Raw genomic sequence first — 26,146 nt, 5'->3', positions numbered from 1 at the left:
GAGGATGTGAAGCAGGCTTGCTGGGTAGCAGGTGGTCTGGAGAGGGCCGTGAGATCTGGCAGTGGATCACTGGTAGTGGAGCACCTGCCCTTTCCCACATCCTGCTACTGCCCTGATCTGGGAGGTCACTTCTCCAGGCCTGGGCCTGGAAGGGACTTGTCACATCACTTTGGAATTATCTTCTGTGATGCTCTCCCCTCCTAGCTTCTGAGCTATTTGAGAGCAGTGACCACATCTTACTCGTTTTTGTAACCCCAGTGCCAAGCCCACTCTGAAGCTTCACAATGCTTTGTAAGTGACTGAATGGTCTGGGTTTTCATATCCTAAATGCTTCTCTCTCCACAGCTTGTCTTCCCTCACACACAGAATTCCTGCTGTCATCTAACGAATCTGTCTTAATGCTCCACTGAAAAACCTGCTCTGATGTCTTCAGTGACTCCCATTGCTCTCGGCATAGTGTTGAACTATCATTGTCTGCCTTCCTCCATCCACGTCTACTCCACAATTTACTGGCTTAATCTTAGCTAACCTTCTAGGTGGTCTGTAAAACAATTCTTGCTTTGGATTTTCCTCTCGGCCATGCTCCATTCTTTTGCATTTGCAAAACGAGAGAGATTGGGCCAGCCCTCTCTGCTTGCGCTTAGGCTGTTCTAGTGGGGAATATCCCTACCTCCTACTTAGCAAAGTCGAACCTATCCTTCCAGACCAGATCAAGCTGCATCTCCTGCATGAAGCCTCCTGTGGAAGCCACAGGCCCCAGGGAGAGCTCTTCCTTCCAATGTCCCTCCCACTTCTCTCTGTTTTACACTCTTTTCAAGCATGGATGGCCTCAGGTGGCCATGCCATCACTTCACTGGGTATGGCTCATCTTTGGAACTAAACTATAGGTAGAGGGCCAGAGCCAATCTTTGTCTTTCTATTTTTCCTGCAATGCCAGGTCCAAAAGTAGGCTCAATTAACTTATTAATAAATTTAATTTTAACCCTAGAAATAAGACCCCCCCCCCCCCCATTGTCAGTGTCTTACAGACAGAACATGACTGGCTTACAGTCAACATTTTCTTACTCTTCACAACTACATTATAAAGGACTTACACTATATGATTAAAAAATTAAAGTTGGAGGATTAATTATTGTATTAATGCATTAATTTCATTGTATTAGTATAACACAGAAGAATAAAATATCCAAACACAGTGTTTCAGGTATAAACAGAATAAATGACCCAATCAATGATACTAATAATATGAAAACACTCAGACCAGCATGTGTGAGATAGAGATATGTTATTTGCTCTTCTAGTAAATGAAAATCTTCTTCTTGTGCATTGCTTCAGTCGTGTCCAACTCTGTGCGACCCCATAGACGGCAGCCCACCAGGCTCCGCTGTCCCTGGGATTCTCCAGGCAAGAACACTGGAGTGGGTTGCCATTTCCTCCTCCAATGCATGAAAGTGAAAAGTGAAAGTGAAGTCGCTCAGTCGTGTCCGACCCTTAGCGACCCCATGGACTGCAACCTACCAGACTCCTCTGCCCATGGGATTTTCCAGGCAAGAGTACTGGAGTGGGGTGCCATTGCCTTCTCCGAATAAATGAAAATAGCCTCACAATATTCAGTGACCAGAGAGAATATGGGTGTAACTGACTTGTAAATTATCAATACAATGCAAATACAGCCCCACTGCACACAGGAGTCACGGATTCCACATACCTCCATTCCACGGTATATATCTTGAAAATCAGAAAACTGAAGGAAAATTGTGAGGCCCAAGGCAGATGCCAGCAAAAATGAGAATATATCTGAAGAAACAGCAAACATTATTTTTAGATGCTGAGGGAATGTTTCCTGTAATTTGGCACACATGTTTCAGTATCAATTATCTTTGTTGGGCAAATACTGGATACATCTTCAGATGTTTTGATATATCCTCATATGTTTTAAAATGTGTTCTAATGCTTACAAGACAAAGGTGATATCTTAAAAATCTTTCCTTGAAAGGCTGAGTGTAGAAAGTTGGTAATTAAATATATTCTAGTAAACTCCATGAAGAAGTTACCTCAACTGAGGAGTCCTTGGGGCTGGGAAACCCTGCAGTGACCAGCTCATGTAAATGGTCACCAGAGAGTTCCTGATGCTTTATCACCTCGGGTCTAGTGAGTCATTCATGAATAAATTATTTACACAGTCAGTCTTCTTAGTGGCACCTCCGTCTTCTTCATTGCTTAGAAAACAAAGTACAAGGGTTTTGAGTGATTGATGTTCAAGGCCTTCCACAGTCTGGTTCCAATCAGCCTTTCTAAACTCATCTCTGGTTGCTCTTCCTTAAGTTCCGGGAAAGTTAAAACATAAACCTGCTGCTCACAGAGAAACAGTGCCTTCTAGATTTTGTGCCTTTGTTCACAAAATACCCTGTGTAGATGGTAGTCTTCCAGTCTTGGCAAGTTCCCAGTTTTTCTTAAAAAGCCCTGTTCCAGTACCACTTTCTTTTTAAAGACTCTCCAATTCTCCCTTACCAAGTTTTATTTCATATGGTATTTATCACTCTGCTCTGCATGGTCTTCATATATATATATTCAGTATGTTATAACCACCTTAAAGGGATTTTGATCTGCTTCTCTGGGACTCCAGTTGGAAGTGGAAGTGAGAAACTCACGTGCATATCTGCTGGCTTCTTTCTCTCCAACCTGCCCAGATGGCTTTACTTTGGGATGCTCAATTTCTCAGGATGCACAGTGCCAACATCCCCGTCCTTATTTCCCCAACCCCATCCCCTCTTGTGGCCATCAGCTTCTAGGCACTTTGTAGACAGTGCTTTATATATGCTTTTCAATGGGATTAGCACCTTCAGGCCCAGACAGCAGCATTTAATCAGTGTTCCTGTGATATAATACTTACAGTCTTCAAAATTTAAAAACAAACTAGATTTTCTCTTATATTCTCTCTACCTCATTTCTTCCAGTGTTGATGGTTTATGGGCCCCTAACTCTGCATAGATCTACATTAAACAGAAATCAGAGGAACTGTCCCACTACAGCAGGCCCTATATTTTGAAGCCACAAGAGCTCTGTTTTAATCCTCACCACCTACACTCACCTTCATATTCATCCATACCTCACTCTACATATACAACTAGATGAAGCACCTCTTAGAAGAATACCCATGCTTGCTTGAGAGGAGTGTGCAAGAAAGGAGGGAGCTGCATCTCCTAAAATAAAGCAATCTGAGCAGACTGGTGACGAGAAGGCCCTAGGAGGTGGCTGTGTGGGATTTTAATTTCCTTCAGTGTTTCTGAGTCCCAAGGACCCAGATGTTGGGAAGAAGATGCTGCCCCAAATGTCCATCCTGATAAAGTACTCACTGAAACTGGGCTGAGTACTGTGCACGTCACACTGCTCTCAGACCCGGGGTCTGAAAAGCAGACCAGGCTAGGGCACAAATGAGCAGAATGGAAACAAAATGATGAGGCTCTCTTCTTTAATTCGGCTCTGGACAACTTCATAAAGAACTGAAGTGAATGTTGCCCTGCTATAATTAATTACTAATGATGAGGAAACTGGAATGAATGGGGTTCTGTTTGCACAGGTGATTTGGGAAGACAAGCCCTGGGCAAACCATTATAGACTATTCTCAGATAAGAAGAGGCTTAACAAATATTCACACCTGTTTCCATAAAAATTAAATCTGTACTTGTTCTATAGCTCATCGTCATAAAGTTGATCTGTCAAAGACTGTTAAAAAAGGTAAAGACTTTTCTGTTACATTAAAATAGAATTGTGTATTTTAATAGCCATTCTGAGAACTTCTGACTTGTAACCTTGAGACTATATGATTTACTATAAGATTATGTTTGTTAGAATATGTTTATAAAAAACTTTTTTCATTTAAAATTACCAGTTATGTTTGACATAGAGACTTGAATTTACCCACAAAATTTAAGTCCCTATGATGTAACTAGTTCAGCTCTAATTAACTCATTATGTTTAGAATGACTTTGCAGCTATTATTCAAATTAAAGTACTAGCCAATGCAATATATTCTCCTTGTAAAATCTATTTACAATAAAAAAAGTAGTAACCTGAAAACATAAAATAGAATCTTGATTTGTTTTGACAGAAGCCAGGGACATTATCAGATACTATATCAAAATTAAGAAAAATTTGAACAAAAATAAGAAATTCAGGAAAAAAACATTGTAAAAACTGTAATTAAAACAAGATTTTAGCATGCTCTCAAAATCTCTGACAAAACAGCTATACAAAAGAAAATGGTAGGGGGGGGGATGAAAACAGAAAGTATGTGAATAATATAATTGCTAAAACTGGTTTTATATGATAAATTAATTTTTAATTTAGGAATAAAAATGAGACTTACTTCTCTAATATCTATGACTCTTTTTGAAAATTAGAAATTAGAGTTTATGACATGTGATATACAAAATTGCAGTAAAACTTCCAAATCAGAAATATTACAGGCTAGATTTTCTTTGACCATGACAATAAAACTAGAAATTTGTAACTAAATTTAAAGGAAAAATCTCCCCGCATACAAATCAAAATTCTGTAGATCTGCTGAGTCAAAAAGGAAACTAATAGCTTCCCTTTGGAAGCTTTTAAGAAAAAGAGTAGTAAGAGAATGAAAACAAAATCCTTTCCCACTTGAAAACTGAAAACCACTATTCTTGTAACTAGTGGGTCAAAGAGGAATAAGTCATAATAAGAGAAATATGACAATGTAAATAATGTAACCCAAACTACAATTATTGGTCTTGATGTTTTTTCTAATTTTATAAGAATAAAAGAAAATATATGGATTATAAAATCAATTCAAACATTAAAGAATTTTCCAAGGAAAGTAAGAAGAAGGGGAAAATGGGAAAAGCAAAAATGAATAAATTAGAAAATAGAAAACATACAGAAGTATTAAATGTGAGAGCTGGTTATTTAAAGAAAACCAGTAAAAGTACATTTCTGGCAAGAATAAATGAACACAGTGCACATAAACATAATATGAGAAGATATTAAAAGTTGTAGATGGCATTAAAATTATAACAATATCATTCAAAACCCTCTCCTAAAAAAATATAATCTTACCGAAATGGAATCATGGGTAAAATTTTTTTAATTTTAAAAAACAGTTTAAAAAGAGGATACTTAAATAAATTCTCAAGAAATTAATTATTTTAATGAAAATATTTGGAACCAGATGATTTTACTGGGCTCTCATAAATAGTGAAGGAATAGACTATTTCTAACTATAAAATATTTTTCAAAGGAAAGAAAAAGTCCAAGAATTTTGAAGTCCTAATATCCACACCTAAAAAATCTCTAACACAAAATACTTCAGACCAATCCCAGAAAAAGTACAGATATTAAAAGCACTATTGAAAAACAGTAGGATCCATTTTACTAAAAGTGAAATCCACCACAAATAAGTAGAATTTGTTCAAGAATATGTAAATATTTAATAAGTTTATTAATGTAACATGTTCTAGCAATAGGTCAAAATAGAAAACAAGTATAATCATCCTAGTAGGAAGGATAAAGGTTAGGATGTAAGGAAGACAGTTGATGAAATACATCTCCCATTTTATAATTTTAAAATATACTCTTGATTTACTGGAAATAGAAAAGTATTTTTCTTCACATGATGTGGCCCACCTTGAACCAATATTCAAAAGCATATTTACAAGTGAAAAATTACTAGAAGTATTTTTATGAAGGAGTAGAACTATCTGCTGCTTCCACTAGTACTTAACATTGTCCTGGAAATTCTGGATTGTACACTAAAACTGAAAATATAAATAAGCATTATAGCTATTGGAAAGGAAGAAGGAACATTGTTTTCTTTTTTGGTAATGCCGTGCGGCTTGTGGGATCCTAGTTTCCCAACCAGGGATCAAGCCCGTGGCTCCTGTAATGGAAGAGTAGAGTCCTAACCACTGGACTATCAAGAAATTCCCTGTGGAACATTATTAATTGCAGATGATAGTAATTACCTTTCTAGAACACCCAAATAGCAAAGACTAATAGCAAAATTCAGAAAGGATTCTGAGTAGAAAATCAACATTATAAACAGCACTATATCATTCACATATATTTGTGATCACTGATTAGAAAATATTATGGAAAAAAGTCAATCACTATATAAAAAAATACAAAAAAGCAGAAATTCATTTTTAAAATAAATGCATAGGCTCTATAATGGAGAAAGCCACAAATATTTACTAAGAGACAAGAAAGTATGAATAAATTAATAATACTCAAATTAGGACATGACTCATGACTAATCAATACAGCACATGCTTATCTGCACAACGTGTTTCTGCCCTTGGGCTTTTTACCACCTGTGATAATTATGGTTCAGTACTCAATTTTAGAGTATTGCAATTGTTTCCTTCTCAGCCAATCACTTCACCAGTAAGCTGCAACTCTGGGGATAGTGGGAGAGTAAAAAAAACATATTTGAAAAGAAAAATTAAATTTCACACTTACAGTTTGTGTAGATAGGTTTTCGAAATGGCTTGCCCTTAGAAAAGATAAACGCTGTTGTGATACAGTTGATGGTGGTGATCGGCCACAGTGTGGTACTTTCAAAGCTTAAAACTGAACCAGGAAGCAATGCTCCATTTCCAGTCCCGTTTCTTGACAAACTCACATTTGTTGAGAAATTACTCTGGCTGTCCAGAAAGCACTTACTGGAAAAGAATAACGAGCATTTATGGAACTTCCATTGTATTTTTATCCAACCAGTAGGAAAAAATTAGCTAATCATGACCCAGGGACGTCACCTTGCAAGATGTTCCAGCAAATAACTACCAGGATATATTTTGTTCACCTCTTGCAGTGGTAAAGCAGAAACAAACTGCAGAGGAAGTCAAGATTGTTCTTTGTCCAGAAGCCTATCTAGAACAAATGATCTGTCTTGCAGTGGCACCCCACTCCAGTACTCTTGCCTGGAAAATCCCATGGATGGAGGAGCCTGGTAGGCTGCAGTCCATGGGATCACGAAGAGTCGGACATGACTGAGCGACTTCACTTTCACTTTTCACTTTCATGCATTGGAGAAGGAAATAGCAACCCACTCCAGTGTTCTTGCCTGGAGAATCCCAGGGACGGGGGAGCCTGGTGGGCTGCCGTCTCTGGGGTTGCACAGAGTCGGACACGACTGAAGTGACTTAGCAGCAGTAGCAGCAGATCTGTCTTGAAAGGGCTTGGATGACAATTTCCTGTAAAATTCCTTTCAATTCAGAGCATATGAACTCTATGTGTATGTATGCGTGCATGCTGTGTTTCCTTTTGTGGATTGATATAAATCTCTTAACATGGGCCAGAATCTGCCTATTCTGACCCACTCTCCTCACATAACCAAAACCTCTTCATGAGGATTTGAACAATCTTCTGCTTATGAGTGTCAGTGTTTCTGTTTTGCTAACAAATTAAACTCTAACTTTTCAGGCAGGCCCAGAAGACTTTCAAACTCTGGTCTCAGTCAACCTTTCCAGCCTTATCTTTTGCCAGACTTCCCATGCTCCTTATACTCCAGTCATAGGGAAATATTCCTTTTCCCCTTTTGCACACCTCTGAGTCCACATCCTATTTCTATCTGAAACTCTTTACATTCAGTGGTGAGCATAACTAGTGCCCTTCAGTCTTCTCTCTAGTGATGCATTTAGTTCATTGTTTTGCAATTATTCCTTCACATATTTTTATTTTCCATTTTTGGGATCAGAGTTCTTTGAATGTGAAATTTTACTTCTGGTTTTATTTCCCTTTGCTTGTTTGTTTTACTCAAATATATAGCAAATTCTTAGCACCTAGCACAGTGATGCCACATGATGTTTTCTCAGAAAAATATTTAAGATATGGACTTTCCCAGTGTTAACTGATCCATTTGCAATCTTCAATTTTTCAGTAATCAAACCCACAAAGAAATTTGTTTTCATTGGCTCTCTTGTTTAGTTTCAAACTTTTTGCTAGTATTACAACTGTTTATAGATAAAATTCATTTTTCAATTGTGAATTCAAATGCGAGGCATAAGTCTTATCCTAGACTTCCTAGGCTCCCAAAATGTGCTTTGCATATAGTAGACATTCAGTTGGTGCCTGCAGAATACATTAATGAAGCAAGCAATCAACAGTCACAAAGCTTTTTAGCCCAAAGGGAATAGATAGACTAGAAGGCCTGAATTACAGAGTTTAACACCAAAATATATCTAATCTAATAAACTTGCATGGCAAATAAGGCAGGACAACCCATCCATCACCCTTTTGGTTACCCCAAGTTGCCTCCTAGATTCATTCAGAAGGCCACTTCTCCGAATACATGTGCTCCAATTTGTGGAAAAATCTGGTTTTGAAATAAAAATGAACTTTATACTCTAAGTAATACTTGAATTGCTGAATTTGGGTTTTAAATGACAATCTGAGACATCATTTTGTAGTTTCCGATCTCTCCACTGATCCCTGGGGCTCTGATGCCTTCAGAATGACAGAGGAGTGAAGGGGAATTTGTACAAGCCCTACTCCGAAAGGATCAGCTCTTTCTGCCCTTCTCTTTTGGAGATTGGGCAGGCTTTGTCAGAAAAAAAGTTTGAGCATCTAAGTTGACCTCATCTTACCCTTTATTTATAGTTAAGGAAATTAAAGCCCTGGGAGGTGAAGAGACTTGCCCTGAGTCTACAGTAAAATCAGAACACTGATACCATCAACAAATATTTTAATTTTAAATTCATTTGAAAAACTGAAACTAATATAAACAAATCTGTTTTGTATAGCAGGGGCCTGTTGACTAAGCCCATCAGCCAAATCTCGACGCCTGGTTTTGTCAATAAAGTTTTATTGGAACACTGTCACACTGACTTGTTTATGTGTTGTCTCTGGCTGCTTTTTCACTGCAACTGAAGAGTAGTTGCAGCAGAGACCACAGAGCCCACAAGGCCCAAAATTTTTACTACCTGGCCCTCTACTAGAGATGTTTGCCAACTTCTGGTTTATATGACATCCAAACCACCAGGGAGTGAATATATTCATCCAGTCAAGTAACTATTGCATCTATATATCAACAGCTAATGTGGAGATCTTTTCCCACCCACTCCACATAGCTCACCCCCGGACTCCAGCCATTGACTCTGTCCTGGGTTCTATCCCATCACTGAGGTTTTGTAGTACAGAAACAACTTTGGTTAATTAAAATCTTTGAATATATTTCAAACTAATTTGAACAAAGTCATTATATATTCATTGTACCACCTTCAGAAAGGAAAACTAAGGAACGAAACTTTACCTGTATCTGTAGACCTCACAATACCAGGGCTGCTGCTTCAACAAAAGAAGTGTGCAGACCTGCACAATGCAGTTGAAGCAGGTGTTCAAAACAACTGACAGCAGCAAAGGGGGAGAGAGGAGCTGTCCTGATGGTCGGTATGGAGCCAATTTTGGGTACGCGTGCGTCGCGCTCACTGAAAGACAAATGTATTTTTCCTAGGTCCAATTTCGCTATTGAGAATAAAAGATTGAGATGCATGTTATTCTAAGTCTTGCATCAGGGTTCGGATACAGTAAACATGCACTGAGGGTTTACATCTAGATAAGTTCACTACCCAGCTGCACACCAGTGCTACCAACCTTGGCCTCGTCCATGCTTTGGTTTCATCTTCAGAAATGAAAAGTGATGGATTCAAAAGTTCTATAATTAATACATGTAGGTATATAAAAGATGGCCTCCCACCTGAATAAGAGTACTGTTATCTCTCAAGGACAATGGGAAAGTGGAGAATTAAGCGGTAGAGAGCAAGGAGGCATCCAGTTGGACTAATGTTCATGTGCTGGGAAATTTTTTAAAAAAGCAAAAAATGTTCACTCTATTATTCATTCAGCCAACATTCTTTGAGCACTTCAGTGTACCAGGATAGATGCTACAGGTGTGTTCTGCCATCTCCTGAAGAAGTGTGCAAACGGAGGACTGCTAGAGTGCATTAGACTAAGGAAGAGGAACTTAAAATATTGCCTTTAGATGGGAGTGTTAAAATACATTTTGGTCCTAGTATTTGTTTTTTAACATTTGGGGTTGGCAATGGGCAGTCACCCGTGGCTCAGCAAGAAAGCATCCACCTGCAATGGGTCGGGAAGATCCCCTGGAGGAGGAAATGGCAACCCACTTCAGTATCATTGCCAGGAAAATTGCATGGACAGAGGAGCATGGTGAGCTATAATCCATAGGGTCACAAACAGTTGGACAGAACTGAGGGACTAAGCACACCCTGCAAACCAAAAAAAAAAAAAAAAAGGTGGTTACATCTGTCTTAGTAGTCTCATATTCTAGCAAACTGATAAAAATGGAGTGTACTTTACTCTCAGGGCAGAGCAGGAAAGAAGCTTGGAGAGGTCAGGATGTTGCAGTTCTTTACATCTGTCACTTCTCTCATTTTCATAGCTTATGACTGCTTTCTTTGATGAAAGAAAGAGGGGTATATATCCTTAGGGCTGTGTTCATTCCAGGGGGGACAGGGCACTGAGGAATGAGCATCCAGTGCTGGATAATAAAAGTGAACAGTGGGTCTTTAGTTTGCTCGGTGCATGTTCTGGGGTAACCACAGACAGTCTTTGGTCTTTCATTATCTCATGCATGCATACTAAGTCGCTTTAGTCCTGTCCAACTCTTTACAACCTTATATAGACTGTAGTCCACCAGGCTCCTCTGTCCATGGGATTCTCCAGGCAAGAATACTGGAGTGGGTTGCCATGCCCTCCTCCAGGGGATCTTCCCAACCCAGGGACTGAACCCATGTCTCTTGCCCTGATGGGCAGATTCTTTATCACTAGTGCCACCTGGGAAGCCCTTCTGGGGCTTCCAGATGTTTGGGACTATCTAAATGGCCTCCAAAGGCTCTTGCAGCTCATTTAGCTAAAGCTCTCTGGCTGTCTAAGCTTTAACTTTATAATTTAATCAATTTTTCCAGAAGGATGTAGAACTAGAGTCTACGAGGTATGCAAAAGTAAGAAGGACATCTCATCTGCTTCCAAAGAGCTTGAGTCCCATTGGGAAACACATGGGGTGTGTAATAAACAAAGTGACTAGTCTTTGTCTCAGATTCCCGGGAGGTCACTTCTGGACTCTTGGAGTGAGGAGTCTCACTGCCCTTTGTCTTCACTTCCTGGAATATATCCTCTAAATTCTTGGAATTTCCTAATTGATCAGTTCAGTTCAGTTCAGTCGCTAAGTAGTGTCCAACTCTTTGAGACCCCCCTCCCTGTCCATCACCAACTCCCGGAGTTCACTCAGACTTGTGTCCATCGAGTCAGTGATGCCATCCAGCCATCTCATCCTCTGTTGTCCCCTTCTCGTCCTGGCCCCAATCCCTCCCAGCATCAAAGTCTTTTCCAATGAGTCAACTCTTCGCATGAGGTGGCCAAAGTACTGGAGTTTCAGCTTTAGCATCATTCCTTCCAAAGAAATCCCAGGGCTGATCTCCTTCAGAATGGACTGGTTGGATCTCCTTGCAGTCTAAGGGACTCTCAAGAGTCTTCTCCAACACCACACTTCAAAAGCATCGATTCGTCAGTGCTCAGCCTTCTTCACAGTCCAACTCTCACATCCATACCTGACTACTGGAAAAACCATAGCCTTGACTAGACGGACCTTTGTTGGCAAAGTAATGTCTCTGCTTTTGAATATACTATCTAGGTTGGTCATAACTTTTCTTCCAAGGAGTAAATGTCTTTTAATTTCATGGCTGCAATCACCATCTGCATTGATTTTGGAGTCCCCAGAAATAAAGTCTGACACTGTTTCCACTGTTTCCCCATCTATTTCCCATGAAGTGATGGGACCAGATGCCATGATCTTCGTTTTCTGAATGTTGAGCTTTAAGCCAACTTTTTCACTCTCCTCTTTCACTTTCATCAAGAGGCTTTTTAGTTCCTCTTCACTTTCTGCCATAAGGGTGGTGTTATCTGCATAGCTGAGATTATTGATATTTCTCCCAGCAATCTTGATTCCAGCTTGTGTTTCTTCCAGTCCAGCATTTCTCAGGATGTACCCTGCATATAAGTTAAATAAGCAGGGTGACAATATACAGGTGACATACTCCTTTTCCTGTTTGGAACCAGTCTGTTGTTCCATGTCCAGTTCTAACTGTTGCTTCCTGACCTGCATACAGATTTCTCAAGAGGCAGGGCAGGTGGTCTGGTATTCCCATCTCTCTCAGAATTTTCCACAGTTTATTGTGATCCACAGAGTCAAAGGCTTTGGCATAGTCAATAAAACAGAAATAGATGTTTTTCTGAAATTCTCTTGCTTTTTCCATGATCCAGCAGATGTTGGGAATTTGATCTCTGGTTCCTCTGCCTTTTCTAAAACAGCTTGAACATCAGGAAGTTCACGGTTCACGTATTGCTGAAGCCTGGCTTGGAGAATTTTGAGCATTACTTTATTAGCATGTGAGATGAGTGCAATTGTGCGGTAGTTTGAGCATTCTTTGGCATTGCCTTTCTTTGGGATTGGAATGAAAACGGACCTTGTCCAGTCCTGCGGCCACTGCTGAGTTTTCCAAATTTGCTGGCATATTGAGTGGAGCACTTTCACAGCATCATCTTTCAGGATTTGAAATAGCTCAACTGGAATTCCATCACCTCCACTAGCTTTGTTCGTAGTGATGCTTTCTAAGGCCCACTTGACTTCACATTCCAGGATGTTTGACTCTAGATGTGTGATCACACCATCGTGATTCTCCGGGTCGTGAAGATCTTTTCGGTACAGTTCTTCTGTGTATTCTTGCCACCTCTTCTTAATATCTTCTGCTTCTGTTAGGTCCCTACCATTTCTGTCCTTTATTGAGCCCATCCTCGCATGAAATGTTCCCTTGGTATCTCTAATTTTCTTGAAGAGCTCTCTAGTCTTTCCCATTCTGTTCTTTTCCTCTATTTCTTTGCATTGATCACTGAAGAATACTTTCTTATCTCTTCTTGCTATTCTTTGGAACTCTGCACTCAGTTGCTTATATTTTTCCTTTTCTCCTTTGCTTTTCGCTTCTCTTCTTTTCACAGCTATTTGTAAGGCCTCTCCAGATAGCCATTTTGCTTTTTTGCATTTCTTTTCCATCGGGATGGTCTTGATCCCTGTCTCCCGTACAGTGTCACAAACCTCATTCCATAGTTCATCAGGCACTCTATCTATCAGATCTAGGCCCTTAAATCTATTTCTCACTTCCACTGTATAATCATAAGGGATTTGATTTAGGTCATACCTGAATGATCTAGCGGTTTTCCCTACTTTCTTCAATTTCAGTCTGAATTTGGTAATAAGGAGTTCATGATCTGAGCCGCAGTCACCTCCTGGTCTTGTTCTTGTTGACTGTATAGAGCTTCTCCATCTTTGGCTGTAAAGAATATAATCAATCTGATTTTGGTGTTGACCATCTGGTGATGTCCATGTGTAGAGTCTTCTCTTGTGTTGTTGGAAGAGGGTGTTTGCTATGACCAGTGCGTTCTCTTGGCAAAACTCTATTAGCCTTTGCTCTGCTTCATTCCACATTTCAAGGCCAAATTTGCCTGTTACTCTAGGTGTTTCTTGAGTTCCTACTTTTGCATTCCAGTGCCCTATAAAGAAAAGGACATCTTTTTTAGGTGTTAGTTCTAAAAGGCCTTATAGGTCTTCATAGAAGCATTCAACTTCAGCTTCTTCAGCGTTACTGGTTGGGGCATAGACTTGGATTACCGTGATAGTGAATGGTTTGCCTTGGAGACGAACAGAGATCATTCTGTCATTTTTGAGATTGCATCCAAGTACTGCATTTTGAACTCTTTTGTTGACCGTGATAGCTACTCCATTTCTTCTGAGGGATTCCTGCCCGCAGTAGTAGATATAATGGTCATCTGAGTTAAATTCACCCATTCCAGTCCATTTTAGTTCGTTGATTTCTAGAAAGTCGACATTCACCCTTGCCATCTCTTGTTTGACCGCTTCCAATTTGCCTTGATTCATGGACCTGACATTCCAGGTTCCTATGCAATATTGCTCTTTACAGCATCAGACCTTGCTTCTATCACCAGTCATATCCACAGCTGGGTATTGTTTTTGCTTTAGCTCCATCGCTTCATTCTTTCTAGTTATTTCTCCACTGATCTCCAGTAGCATATTGGGCACCTACTGACCTGGGGAGTTCCTCTTTCAGTATCCTATCATTTTGCCTTTTCATTACTGTTCATGGGGTTCTCAAGGCAAGAATACTGAAGTGGTTTGCCATTCCCTTCTCCAGTGGACCACATTCTGTCAGACCTCTCCACTGATAGGAGTATCTTTTCTGTTCACAGTAGGCCTGAAGAGAGTTTTGTGCTAATGAGATGACTCAGAATGTATGAGTTGGCCATGCCTAAAATATCAACTCTCTGATTAGAAGGCTGGGGGCTTTGAGCCACTTAATATCAACTCAACCTTCAGGGGAAAAGAGGAGAGCTGGAGTCTGTGTTCAACCTTATGGCCAATGGTTCAGTCAATCATATCTATTTAACGAAACCTCAGTAAAAATTCCCTACACTAAAGCTCAGGTGAGTGTCTCTTCTTTTTTTTTTTTCCAATATTCTGAATATGGTCATACATCACTGTGCAGGAGAGTAAGGCAAACTGACTCCGGAGGGAGAGGCCAATGGAAATGTCACGTTTGAGATCCTCCCAGACCTTGCCCCTATGTCTTTCCCTTTGGTTGGCTCTATCTTGTACCCTTTTGCTATAATAAAGCTATAATAAGCTAAATAGCCCTTTCCTGAGTTCTGTGAGTTGTTACTGTGCATGATTGAATTCTGAGGGACTAGCAAGAACCCCTACATTAATAACCAGCAGATGAGAGGTGTTCATAGCACGGGGATTCTCAAGCTTACAGCTGATATCTAAAGTGAAGGCAGTCTTATGAAGGCTGTGAGGTCTGGCCCAACTCCAGGTAAGTGGTGTCAGAAGTTATCGCATGGTCTCACAGGGTGGACAAGGTGGCCTGTGGTCAGTGCTGAGAAGGGGTGCAAGGAGACGGGGGCTGTAGGAGGCAGAGGCTGCAGTGCTTGGAATTCTCTCTGTTGTCTAATATTCAAGGTAGAATGTGACCACAGAGTTCATGGACAGGCTGTGGGTACTGGAGACATGTAATTTGCATTTGGTTTTCTCTGTTTTGGATGCTCATTGTAATTTCTGCCTTTTACACAGGGACTGTGAGAGACCGAATTATTGGTCTCATCTCATTGTGAAAGAGTATACTTTATCTCCCCTTAATGTTGTTTTTTTGGACTTCCCTGGTGGCTCAGACAGTAAAGTGTCTGCCTACAATGCGGGAGACCCAGGTTCAATCCCTGGGTCGGGAAGATCTCCTGGAGAAGGAAATGGCAACCCACTCCAGTATTCTTGCCTGGAAAATTCCATGGACAGAGGAGCCTAGTAGGCTACAGTCCATGGGGTTGCAAAAAGTCAGACACGACTGAGCAACTTCATTCATAATGTTGTTTTTTACTGTGTGATTTTCTCTGGCCAAAGAGATGTTTGCAGGGTTATTATTTTTATTTTTAATTGGAGGATAATGACTTCACAATGATGGTTTTTGCCACATATCAACATGAATCAGCCACAGGCATACCCAGGTCCCCGCTTTCAGGAGCCTCCCTCCCCATCCCACCCCTCTAGGTTGTCACAGAGCACTGGCTTTGGTTCCCTGCATCATACAGCAAATTCCCACTGGCTATCTGTTTTACGTATGGTAATGTGTGCGTTAGCAGAGTTGTGAGGCATGCTTGCGTGGCTTGGCTTTCTCTCTGGCTCTGCTCTCTTTGCTCTATACTGATAACACGCCTAGGTCTGTCTATTCAGCCTGGCCTCAGAAAGAAAATTGTGAAACAAACCTCAGGTAAACCCAGAACCTGGACCATGACCACCTAATCTACATCCTAAGCAGAGTGGCTCAGAGGAGTCCACCTAGACCAACTGAATGATAGTCAGCTCACAGAAGCATAAGTGGGTGTTGCAAGCCACTGAGTTTTGAGGGTGGTTTATTATACAGCATTACTGTGACAATAGCTGATTGATACAGATTATTACATAAAGATTATTTTAACTTTTTCTGTTTTAAAGATGTTTAATACTTTCTGATAGGGAAATATACTTGTATACTTGAACTATGGACAGAGGTGTGTGACATTGTACCGGAAACAGGAATCAAGACCATCCCCAAGAAAAAGAAATGAAAACAGCAAAATGGTTGTGTGAGGAGGGCTTACAAATAGCTGTGAAAAGAAGGGAAGTGAAAAGCAAAGGAGAAAAGGAAAGATATACCCATTTGAATGCAGTTCCAAAGAATAGCAAGGAGAGATAAGAAAGCCTTCCTCAGCGATCAGTGCAAAGAAATAGAGGAAAACAATAGAACAGGAAAGACTAGAGATCTCTTCGAGAAAATTAGAGATACCAAGGGAACATTCATGCAAAGATGGGCTCAATAAAGGAGAGAAATGGTAGGGACCTAACAGAAGCAGAAGATATTAAGAAGGTGTTGCCACCTCTTGCCACCAAGGTATTAAGAGATGGCAAGAATACACAAAGAACTGTACAGAAAAGATCTTCAGGACCCAGATAATCATAATGGTGTGATAACTCGCCTAGAGCCAGACATCCTGGAATGTGAAGTCAAGTGGGTCTTACAAAGCATCACTACGAACAAAGCTAGTGGAGGTGATGGAATTCCAGTTGAGCTATTTCAAATCCTGAAAGATGATATTGTGAAAGTGCTGCACTCAATATGCCAGCAAATTTGGAAAACTCAGCAGTGGCCACAGGACTGGAAAAGGTCCGTTTTCATTCCAATCCCAAAGAAAGGCAATGCCAAAGAATGCTCAAACTACCGCACAATTGCGCTCATCTCACATGCTAGCAAAGTAATGCTTAAAATTCTCCAAGCCAGGATTCAGCAACAGGTGAACCATGAACTTCCAGATGTTCAAGCTGGTTTTAGAAAAGGCAGAGGAACCAGAGATCAAATTCCCAACATCCGCTGGATCGTGGAAAAAGCAGGAGAGTTCTAGAAAAACATCTATTTCTGCTTTATTGACTATGCCAAAGCCTTTGATTGTGTGGATCACAATAAACTGTGGAAAATTCTGAGAGAGATGGGAATACCAGACCACCTGACCTGCCTCTTGAGAAATCTGTATGCAGGTCAGGAAGCAACAGTTAGAACTGGACATGGAACAGACTGGTTCCAAATAGGAAAAGAAGTACGTCAAGGCAGTATATTGTCACCCTGCTTATTTAACTTATATGCAGAGTACATCATGAGAAACGCTGGGCTAGAGGAAGCGCAAGCTGGAATCAAGATTGCATGGAGAAATATCAACAACCTCAGCTATGCAGATGATAGCACCCTTATGGCAGAAAGTGAAGAGGAACTAAAGAGCCTCTTGATGAAAGTGAAAGAGGAGAGTGAAAAAGTTGGCTTAAAGCTCAACATTCAGAAAACGAAGATCATGGCATCCAGTCCCATCACTTCATGGCAAATAGATGGGCAAACAGTGGAAACAGTGTCAGACTTTTTTTGGGGGGGGCTCCAAAATCACTGCAGATGGTGATTGCAGCCATGAAATTAAAAGAAGCTTACTCCTTGGAAGGAACGTTATGACCAACCTAGATAGCATATTCAAAAACAGAGACATTACTTTGCCAACTAAGGTCCGTCTAGTCAAGGCTATGGTTTTTCCAGTGGTCATGTATGGATGTGAGAGTTGGACTATAAAGAAAGCTGAGTATGGAAGAATCGATGCTTTTGAACTGTGGTGTTGGAGAAGACTCTTGAGAGTCCCTTGGACTGCAAGGAGATCCAACCAGTTCATCCTAAAGGAGATCAGTCCCTGGGTGTTCTTTGGAAGGACTGATGTTGAAGCTGAAACTCCAATACTTTGGCCACCTGATGCGAAGAGCTGACTCATTTGAGAAGATCCTGGTGCTGGGAAAAGATTGAGGTCAGGAGGAAAAGGGGACGATAGAGGATAAGATGGTTGGATGGCATCACTGACTTGATGGACATGAGTTTGAGTGGACTCCGGGAGTTGGTGATGGAGAGGGAGGCCTGCCGTGCTGTGGTTCATGGGGTTACAAAGAGTCAGACACGACTGAGCGACTGAACTGAACTGAACTGAAGGACAGCCATTTTCAAGTCCCTACTCATTCCTGGGATTCTCCAGGCATGAATACTGGAATGGGTAGCCATTCCCTTCTCCAGGTGATCTTCCCAATCCAGGCTTTGAACCCAGGTCTCTGGCTTTGCAGGCAGATTCTTTATTGTCAGGGCCACCAGAGAAGCCCTTTTACTAGGTCCAGGGGCTGTGCTGAGTGTTTTATAAATATTATCATTATTTCTTTAAGAAACAATGCAATATATGTATTTATCTCCTACTTTACAGGTGAAGTAACTGATGTTTGGAGAAGTAGAATCCTTGCTATAGTGAGGGACACAGTGATATGTATGTCTGTCTGATTGTAAAGCTTTATGTTGGCTCGAATGGTAAAGTATACATGTACCTAGCCGACTGTGAGCTTTCTGAGGAAAGAAATCCTGTCTTGCTCAATGTCTGTCTTTTACTGAACCTAGCACAGAGCCTGCTGTATGGGAGGACTTAGCAGCTTCAAAGTTTATTCTCAAAGTGTAGTTTTTAATTGCTCATCATCATCTGGATATTATGTATGTATGTTTCTCCTAAATAGTTGGCTTCCTGTTTTATTATGGACATTTCAAGTCATGTAAGTCAAATTTTAGGAGGCTAATGAACCCACCCAAACTTAATGCAAAATTTTGAGCGTGTGTCAGGAAATTTCTAAGGAGAAAAAGTATCTTTATCTTTCATTAGATCCTTCAAGAGGCCCAAGACCCAGAAAGGACTCACTGAAGCACAGATGAAACTTAAGAGATGTATTTATGTGATGGATAAATCCTCCCTGCAGCCTCCTCCTCTGTACACTGCCTTCTTCCATGTGCTGGAGTGATTGCCCAAATGGAGCTGAATTACATGACTCTTCCCTCATTCATAAAAGTGATTGACCTAGAGTGGGTAACTCACCCAAGTGAACGTGATCAGTTTTCTTTCTAAACAATTTGCAAATGACACTGAGAGGTTGAGCTAATTGGCTGTAGGAGGACAAGCAGAAAGGTTATGGAGACCCAATAATAGTTACCATTTGGGGTCATTTGCAAACCAATAATAGTTACCATTTGGGGTCATTTGCAAAGCGAATGAGTAGAAGTCAATTGAAAATAAGAAGGTTAGATAGAAGAAGAAAGACAGAAGATGGTCTCTTGGAAATAAGGGAAGAAGACTCTAGCCCTCCTCAGGCCCAGGTGCTTCCCAGTTGCTGTTCTCAGATTATTTTTTTGTGTGTGAGAACTGTAGTCTTAAACATGCTCCTTCTTCAATTTTCTTGTTCTTATTTGAGTGGGATTTACTGAAGAGAACAGAGACATAGCTAAACAAGTTCCTTTCAAGATGGCTTCTATACCTATGAGGGTCAAATGGGACTACAAGAGATGCATTTTCTTTTTCTTTCTTTCTTCTTTTTTGGCACTGGTACAGCTTGCAGAATCTTAATTCCCCAACCAGGGATTGAACCTAGGCCCCTGGCTGTGAAAGCTTCATGTCCTAACCACCAAGGAATTCCCAATGCATGCATTTTCTTAATTGACTATTGACTCCATCTTACTTTCGTCCTAGATTTTTCCTTCATATATTATATCTTACTGGTGGTGGTGAAAGTCACTCAGTCATGTCTGACTCTTTGTGACCCCATGGACTATACAGTCCATGGAATTCTCCAGGCCAAAATATTAGAGTGGGTAGCTTTTCCCTTCTCCAGGGGATCTTCCCAACCCAGGGATCGAACCCAGGTCTCCTGCATTGCAGGCGGATTCTTTACCATCTGAGCCACAAGGGAAGACCAAGAATACTGGTGTGGGTAGCCTATCCCTTCTACAGGCGATCTTCCCAACCCAGGAATCGAACTGGGGTCTGCTGCATTGCAGGCTGATTCTTTCCCAGCTGAGCTATCAGGGAAGCCCATCTTGTCTTATTAGCAGCCTTTGTCAGTTCAGTTCAGTTCAGTTCAGCAGCCTTTGTATGTTGCCTTAAAATCTTGTGGGGACAATGCAGGGTGTGGCAAGTATAAGCAAGTAAATAAATAAATAATATGATAGTATTATCTTTTTAAAACATTCTCCAAGAGAATATACTGGCAGATTTATTTCATTATGGTTTTGAAATTAATTTTGTAAGTTTTTATACAATTTTTAAGTGTTACAATCCATTCCACTTGCAGTTATTACAAAATATTGGCTATATTCCCCATGTTGTACAATTTATCCTTGTAGCCTATCTTACATTCAGTAGTTTGTACCTCCTACACCCCCATCCCTATAGTGTACCTTCCACTCCACCCCAAGTAGCCACTAGTTTCTTCTCTATATCTGTGAGTCTGCTTTTCTTTTTTTCTTTTGTCATATTCACTAGATTATAGATTAGATTCCAGGTATAAGCAACAGTATTTTGTCTTTCTGTCTTATTTCACTTAGCATATTGTGATGGCATTATCTTTGTCCCTTACTAATTCAGGCTTGAAAGTCAAACCTGGGAACCTGGAAATGTAGATGGGTTGATGAGAGTGATTTCACATTGATCGTCCATGACTCAGTGTCGGCAGATAAATGTTCACAGTTCTCAGTCTAGTAGTCAAGATTCTGTGACCTGACCCAATCTACTTTTTCAAATTTTATCTCCTGCTGTTCTTTCCACACACCCTACAGTGTGGTCAAATTGAAAAACTCATGCCCTATATTTATCAGCTCTCTCTTGCTCACGCTGCTTCCTTCTACTTGAAATGCCCTTCTTTTGGTAAAAGATATTTGAAATCTATTCAGTCTTCTTATTTTGTTTTAAATGCTACTTCTTCCATGAAGCCAACCCCAGTATCTCTCTTTCCTCCATTGCTGTCTTGTCCCTAACTACAGATCATCAAAAACAAACTCCCCTTTTCCAAAACTCCCAGAGCATCTGTTGTTTCCTGGTACTCACTATTTTTGAGTTGTATTTCATCTATTAATGTATGTGAATTCTCCACTAAACTCTATATGTCAGTGATCAACATTTTAATGCCCAGGTACTTATGTGCCAAACACACAGTAGGAGACGAACACTTTTCTGAGGTGAGGTTGAATGGAGATTCTCCTCTTGTCTGGGGAATTTTGCTGACCTTCATATTTGAGGATGATGAAAAGAAAAAATAAGTGAAAATGAAAGTGTTAGTGGCTCAGTCATGTCCAACTCTTTGCGACCCTATGGACTATAGCCTGCCAGGCTCCTCTGTCCATGGAATTCTCCAGACAAGAATACTGGAGTGGGTAGCCAATACTTTCTCCAAGGGATCTTCCCAAACCAGGGATTGAACCCAGGTCTCCTACATTGCATGCAGATTCTTTACCATCTGAGCCACCAAGGAAGACCAAGGACAAAGAAAGGAAAGTGCCAATTTAAAGTCAAGAGAGACGACTGCCATGTTGCTATCGTACCTACTAAGAGGGATTCGTAATGGTCCTTCAGGGGCAAACAGGCCGTCCTCCATCCCCCAGGTACCTACGTACAGACTATATAAGAGAAAACCATGGAGATGATGAAGAGACTCCTTATAGGAATTGTTAGGAGCAGTAAGAACTGTGGTTTTAGTCTCAGCATCACAGCTCAAATGAAAGCAAATCACAAGAACCTCAGTAGCAAAAGTCCTGAAGTGGCGAGGGTGATTAGCGCTCATTGTCCTGCTTGTAATATCAAAGGGAAGAGAGAGGGGGCAGCAGTGAGACCATGTGCCACATCTGTCTAGTAGGCCAAGCAGAAGCTCTGTAAATTAGCCGGGCTAGAGCAGTCTCAAGGAATTTGCCCAATGGGGCAGTCAGCTGAAGTTAGAGAGACCAGCAGAAGAAGAAAGCTGTGTGATATGCACCACCAGAAGGCAGTTAATGAAAGGAATCCTGAAGGGTCAGAGGAGAGAGCACCACCTATGTAAGGGAGTGGTCTGGTTCAGACAATCCACAGGGAATCTCTAAAGAACTCAGGAACTCACTAGTGAGCCCCATGCAAAGGGCCTCAGTTTAGATGCCTACCTTGTTAGAATACACTCGACAGGTGATAAGTACAATATCCCCATTTAAGTAAAAAGTCCTGGGCTCTTGCTACTTGCATTCACCGAAGCAGGGTTGAAAGTAGCTGACACAGGAAAACAGAGTTCATGGCCTTCTCTAACACCACCTACTCCAAGCCATGGGTCAGGCTTCACTTGGGGAAGAAAACTTTGGATTGGATGATAATATGAAATGTTGATTTATAATACCTGGACTTTTCACATCTAAAGATGAGACCATTTCAATACCTGGAAATGACCAGGAAATGATCTGCCTATAGTATGACTGAACTCACAGGGATGGGAAAGTGATAGTGTTCAAAGGCAGAAAGTAAAAAGAGACCAAAAAAAAAAGGTATTTCCACTCTGTGTTTCTCACCTTCATCAGTCTCGCTGATTTAGTAAGCCAGCTACACATTTGTTGCATACTAATTGAATGAAGTGCTCTCCTTTGGAAAGAACACTATGATCTATCACCCTTCTTTTTACGCCCACGGGTAACAGTGGTCCTGCTCTGCGTCATCCCAGCTCTCCCACTCAGCCTGCTCTGAGATGAGAGGCTGTTTCACAGGGTGAGCAACTGGTATCAGAGTCCATAGGCTCTTGCCATGGGAAACAGTAAAGTATACTCATCACCTTGAGAGTCAAATTCGTGGCCAAAATGGAAATTAAGTGTGCAAAAGCTCAAAACAACTTGCTTGAGGTCTTCTGGCAATTCTGAGGCAAAGCTACCAACCATATTTTTGAATTTCTAATCCAACAGTCTGCTTGTACACAGTCTTAAGTTTCTTCAAGCGCTCAACAAGTTAGTCCATCATCTCAAAAAAAAAAACAAACAGTGAGGGGTGGGGTCGTGCAATATCGTTCATCTTGTAATGAGTGTTTCTAGGGTGCCATGCACTATGCTACACACTGCGTGCACTGTGTTATCTAATCCACACAACCCTGTAAGGACCTTTCACATGCATCGATTTTATGTGTGTGTGCGTGCTCAGTCACGCAGTTGTGTCCGATGCTTTGTGGCCCCATGGACTGTAGCCTGCCAGGGTCCTCTGTCCATGGAGTTTGACAGGCAAGAATACTGGAGTTGGTTGCACTCCCTTTGGGGGGATCTCCCAGACCCAGGGACTGAACCCACATCTCCTGTGTTTCCTGCAGTAGCAGGCAGATTCTCACTCAGTCACCTGGGAAGCCCCAGTGAATCAATTATTTATTTAGTAAGTAACTTACCAAAGGTCACAGAGATAGGAAATGATGGAGGATGGCCATACCCTTCACTTCATGCTTCTGCCTGCTAGCTTTGCTCTTGAAACCTCCTGGTACTCTTTTCTTTTTTATATCATTGTCCATGTTCACAAGAAAATCATGCAAATTGCTTAAAATGTAGCCAACATTGTAGAAGCAAATTTACCCATCGATTTATCTGATTCAAAATTATCCAGTCGTATGAATATTAATAACAGTATTTTAATGGGCTATGAATAGATATTTCATTCCTAAGAATCAAAATTGATATTACTTAAATCTCTGACACTGGTAAATTTTGTCACTGTGATAATATAATAAATGACTTCAATATCAGTTTCATGTTTTATGATGCTACATGAAATCCTCAAGGTTATTAATATCCTGCATTGCTGGATGTTTTATCTGTTATTTTTCATAACACTTCTATTGTTGAACAAGGAAAAAGAGATGAGTGTGTCATTCTTTTTCTTTGCTCCCTGTTAAGGCAGTCACCTTTCTCACTTATTAAGAGTTAGTATCAAGCTTTGAGTTCCTTGATAGGAAATATTGTATCAGTGTCATCTCAAAAGAAGGAAATGAGCAATAGTTGCTGCGAGCCACACCTTGCTTTTGAGAGAATTCCACTAGAATAAAATGCTAGCATTTGTTCTCAAACATCAAAGGCCTTAGCAAAAATCTGGTTTCCCATCAATGAGAAGTATAGCTGAATAATGGAGAATGACCTTTGGGTTTTCAAGATTTCCATTCCTGGATTTCTTGTACACTTTTCTGTGTATAAGACACAAACCTACAAAGAACTCAGAATATGCTGACAATTTTATGAAATTAAGACATATTTTTTAATCAGAATATATTAATGTCAAGTCTGAGGACTTCAAGCCTCACCTTACTACCAACACCACTTTCAAAAAATTGATAGGTAATGAGGTCTGGCGGGCTTCCCAGGTGGTGCTACTGGTAAAGAATCTGTCTGCCAATACAGGAGACAAGAGACTTGGGGTTCAATCCCAGGGTTGGGAAGATCCCCTGGAGGAGGGCATGGCAACCCACTCCAGTATTCCTGCCTGGAGAATATCATGAACAGAGGACCCTGGTGGGCTTCAGTCCAGTTCGCAAAGAATTAGATACAGCTGAAGCGAATGAGCACGCACGCACACAGTGAGATCTGGAGTTAAAGTGTCATTCTCAGAAGCTCTTATTTGTATGAATATTTCTAGAATTTTATGGATAAATAAAAACAATATGGTTTACTTTGCTAAAGATCTTACTTGTTAAACAGACCATCAACGTAATGGCAACATCTTGCATGAGATACTGGTAATTCCCAAACAGTTGTAGTTGCTGAAAATGAAGAAAAGTAAAGATAAGTGAGGATTCTGACATCAAAACATCCTCACCATCCCCAACACTCTTCTTGAAATCAGTCAGGAAGCAAGTGTTATTTTCCTCCCCGTTTTAGGAGGAAAGTGATTTACCTAAGCTCTTTAGCATCTCATTGGATAGAATAAAACCAAATCACTCTTTTTCCAATGTTTAACTTAATTCCATATTATTAATTGCAATGAGAATCAGTCAGTTGGGAAAAACACTCTCTTATTGGTCACAGTGATTTTGGCAACTGCAGACTCAGCCTGGGTAGTTGAACTCTCAACAGAAGATATTAAAACCTGAAAATTTTGCTAGGAACTTTACACTTAAAATTTGAAATCAAGGCTTCAAATCATTGAATAGGGTTTTCTTTCTGTCTTTATCCATGGGTTGAGTTCACATGATTCTCTTGAAACCCATTTACTTTCACAAACAAGTTCCCTATCCCAAGTAAGCCCATTTCAGACTTCATTCTGGTACACTTGCCTTTTTTAGGTTTGTGTAGACATAGAACTCCCTTTCAGTTTATACTGGAAGTATTTAAATAAACGAGTCAGCTAAGTACTCTGCAAGAACTTGCCTTGCAATGCCTTTTGCAGACAGGTCAAGTTTTCTTCATAGCTGTTGACTGAGCACTAAGTCATAATCTGGCTCTATGCGTATTACCAGATCACACTGATGCCAGTGAAAATATTTCTGTCCCCTTAGAAAGTGAACTCAAGGCCAAGACGTTTCCAGGCGAAGGTTCCTGGAGAACACTCTTAACTTAGATCTAGACCATCAGAGTGAATGACTTGGAGTAGACCGATTTCAATCAACTCTATCCATGGAGACTTTGGAACTGAAATTCTAATTTCTTAACTTTCAGAGAATGCAAATGGTTTCTGAGTTCTTCTCATCCTGCAATTCTATCTCTGTCTTTTTTACATTTCCTTCTCACATTCTTTTCCCCTCAGAATGGTAACATTATACATGCAGGGTGAGATGGAATAGGGAGCCCTTTTAAAAGGCAGCTTTACTTTTTATTTTGGCAGTTTTCAGAGAACTATAGAGGGCTTTAGAAATCAGTCAGCCTGACTTCCTGGAGGTGGATAAAAGCTCAGCCAAGGGCAAGAATGAATTTGTTCTTAGGGACAGAAGTAGAACTTGAATCCAGGTTTCCTGGCTTCCAATTTCTTCACTCTATCCACCTGGTTGCCCCTTAGCCTCTATGTGCTTCTCACAATCGTTATCCCACCCGAGGCTGGAGTCCTGTGTTCCTCGCTTTCATCAGTATGTCTCAGGAAGGCAGTAAATTAATTCCCCTTGCCCCCAGTGTTCCCTGAGCCTGATGGATTATTTTACTGTAGACCAAGT

At 40.6% G+C, this 26,146-nt stretch overlaps 2 protein-coding genes across 4 annotated transcripts in view; one reads left to right on the top strand and one right to left on the bottom strand.

Annotated features, from left to right (window-relative positions):
- The window catches only part of ATP13A5 (ATPase 13A5), a 116,126-nt gene that overhangs the window by 3,116 nt on the left and 86,864 nt on the right, over positions 1 to 26,146 (bottom strand). The window contains exons 25-28 of the mRNA XM_052643038.1: positions 24,691 to 24,763; positions 9,281 to 9,455; positions 6,490 to 6,692; positions 1,709 to 1,797 (exon numbers count right to left, since the gene is read on the bottom strand). Coding sequence (XP_052498998.1) covers positions 1,709 to 1,797; positions 6,490 to 6,692; positions 9,281 to 9,455; positions 24,691 to 24,763 — 540 coding nt within the window. The remainder of the gene's footprint in view (positions 1 to 1,708; positions 1,798 to 6,489; positions 6,693 to 9,280; positions 9,456 to 24,690; positions 24,764 to 26,146) is intronic.
- PLAAT1 (phospholipase A and acyltransferase 1) overlaps positions 1 to 26,146 on the top strand; it is a 66,982-nt gene that overhangs the window by 32,542 nt on the left and 8,294 nt on the right. Inside the window, exon 5 of one of the 3 annotated variants that reach the window (XM_052643319.1) lies at positions 18,865 to 19,030. The exons of the other annotated variants lie outside the window; for them this stretch is intronic. Within the exon in view, the coding sequence (XP_052499279.1) occupies positions 18,865 to 18,903 (39 nt within the window). The 3' untranslated portion in view covers positions 18,904 to 19,030. Of the gene's footprint in view, positions 1 to 18,864; positions 19,031 to 26,146 lie in introns of those variants that run through there. 3 annotated transcript variants of the gene reach the window in all.

This window comes from Budorcas taxicolor, chromosome 1 (assembly GCF_023091745.1).
Source record: "Budorcas taxicolor isolate Tak-1 chromosome 1, Takin1.1, whole genome shotgun sequence".
NCBI classification, from domain to species: domain Eukaryota; kingdom Metazoa; phylum Chordata; class Mammalia; order Artiodactyla; family Bovidae; genus Budorcas; species Budorcas taxicolor.
The sequence above is the reverse complement of the archived record's forward strand: the minus strand, read 5'-3'. Positions and strand labels throughout refer to the sequence as shown.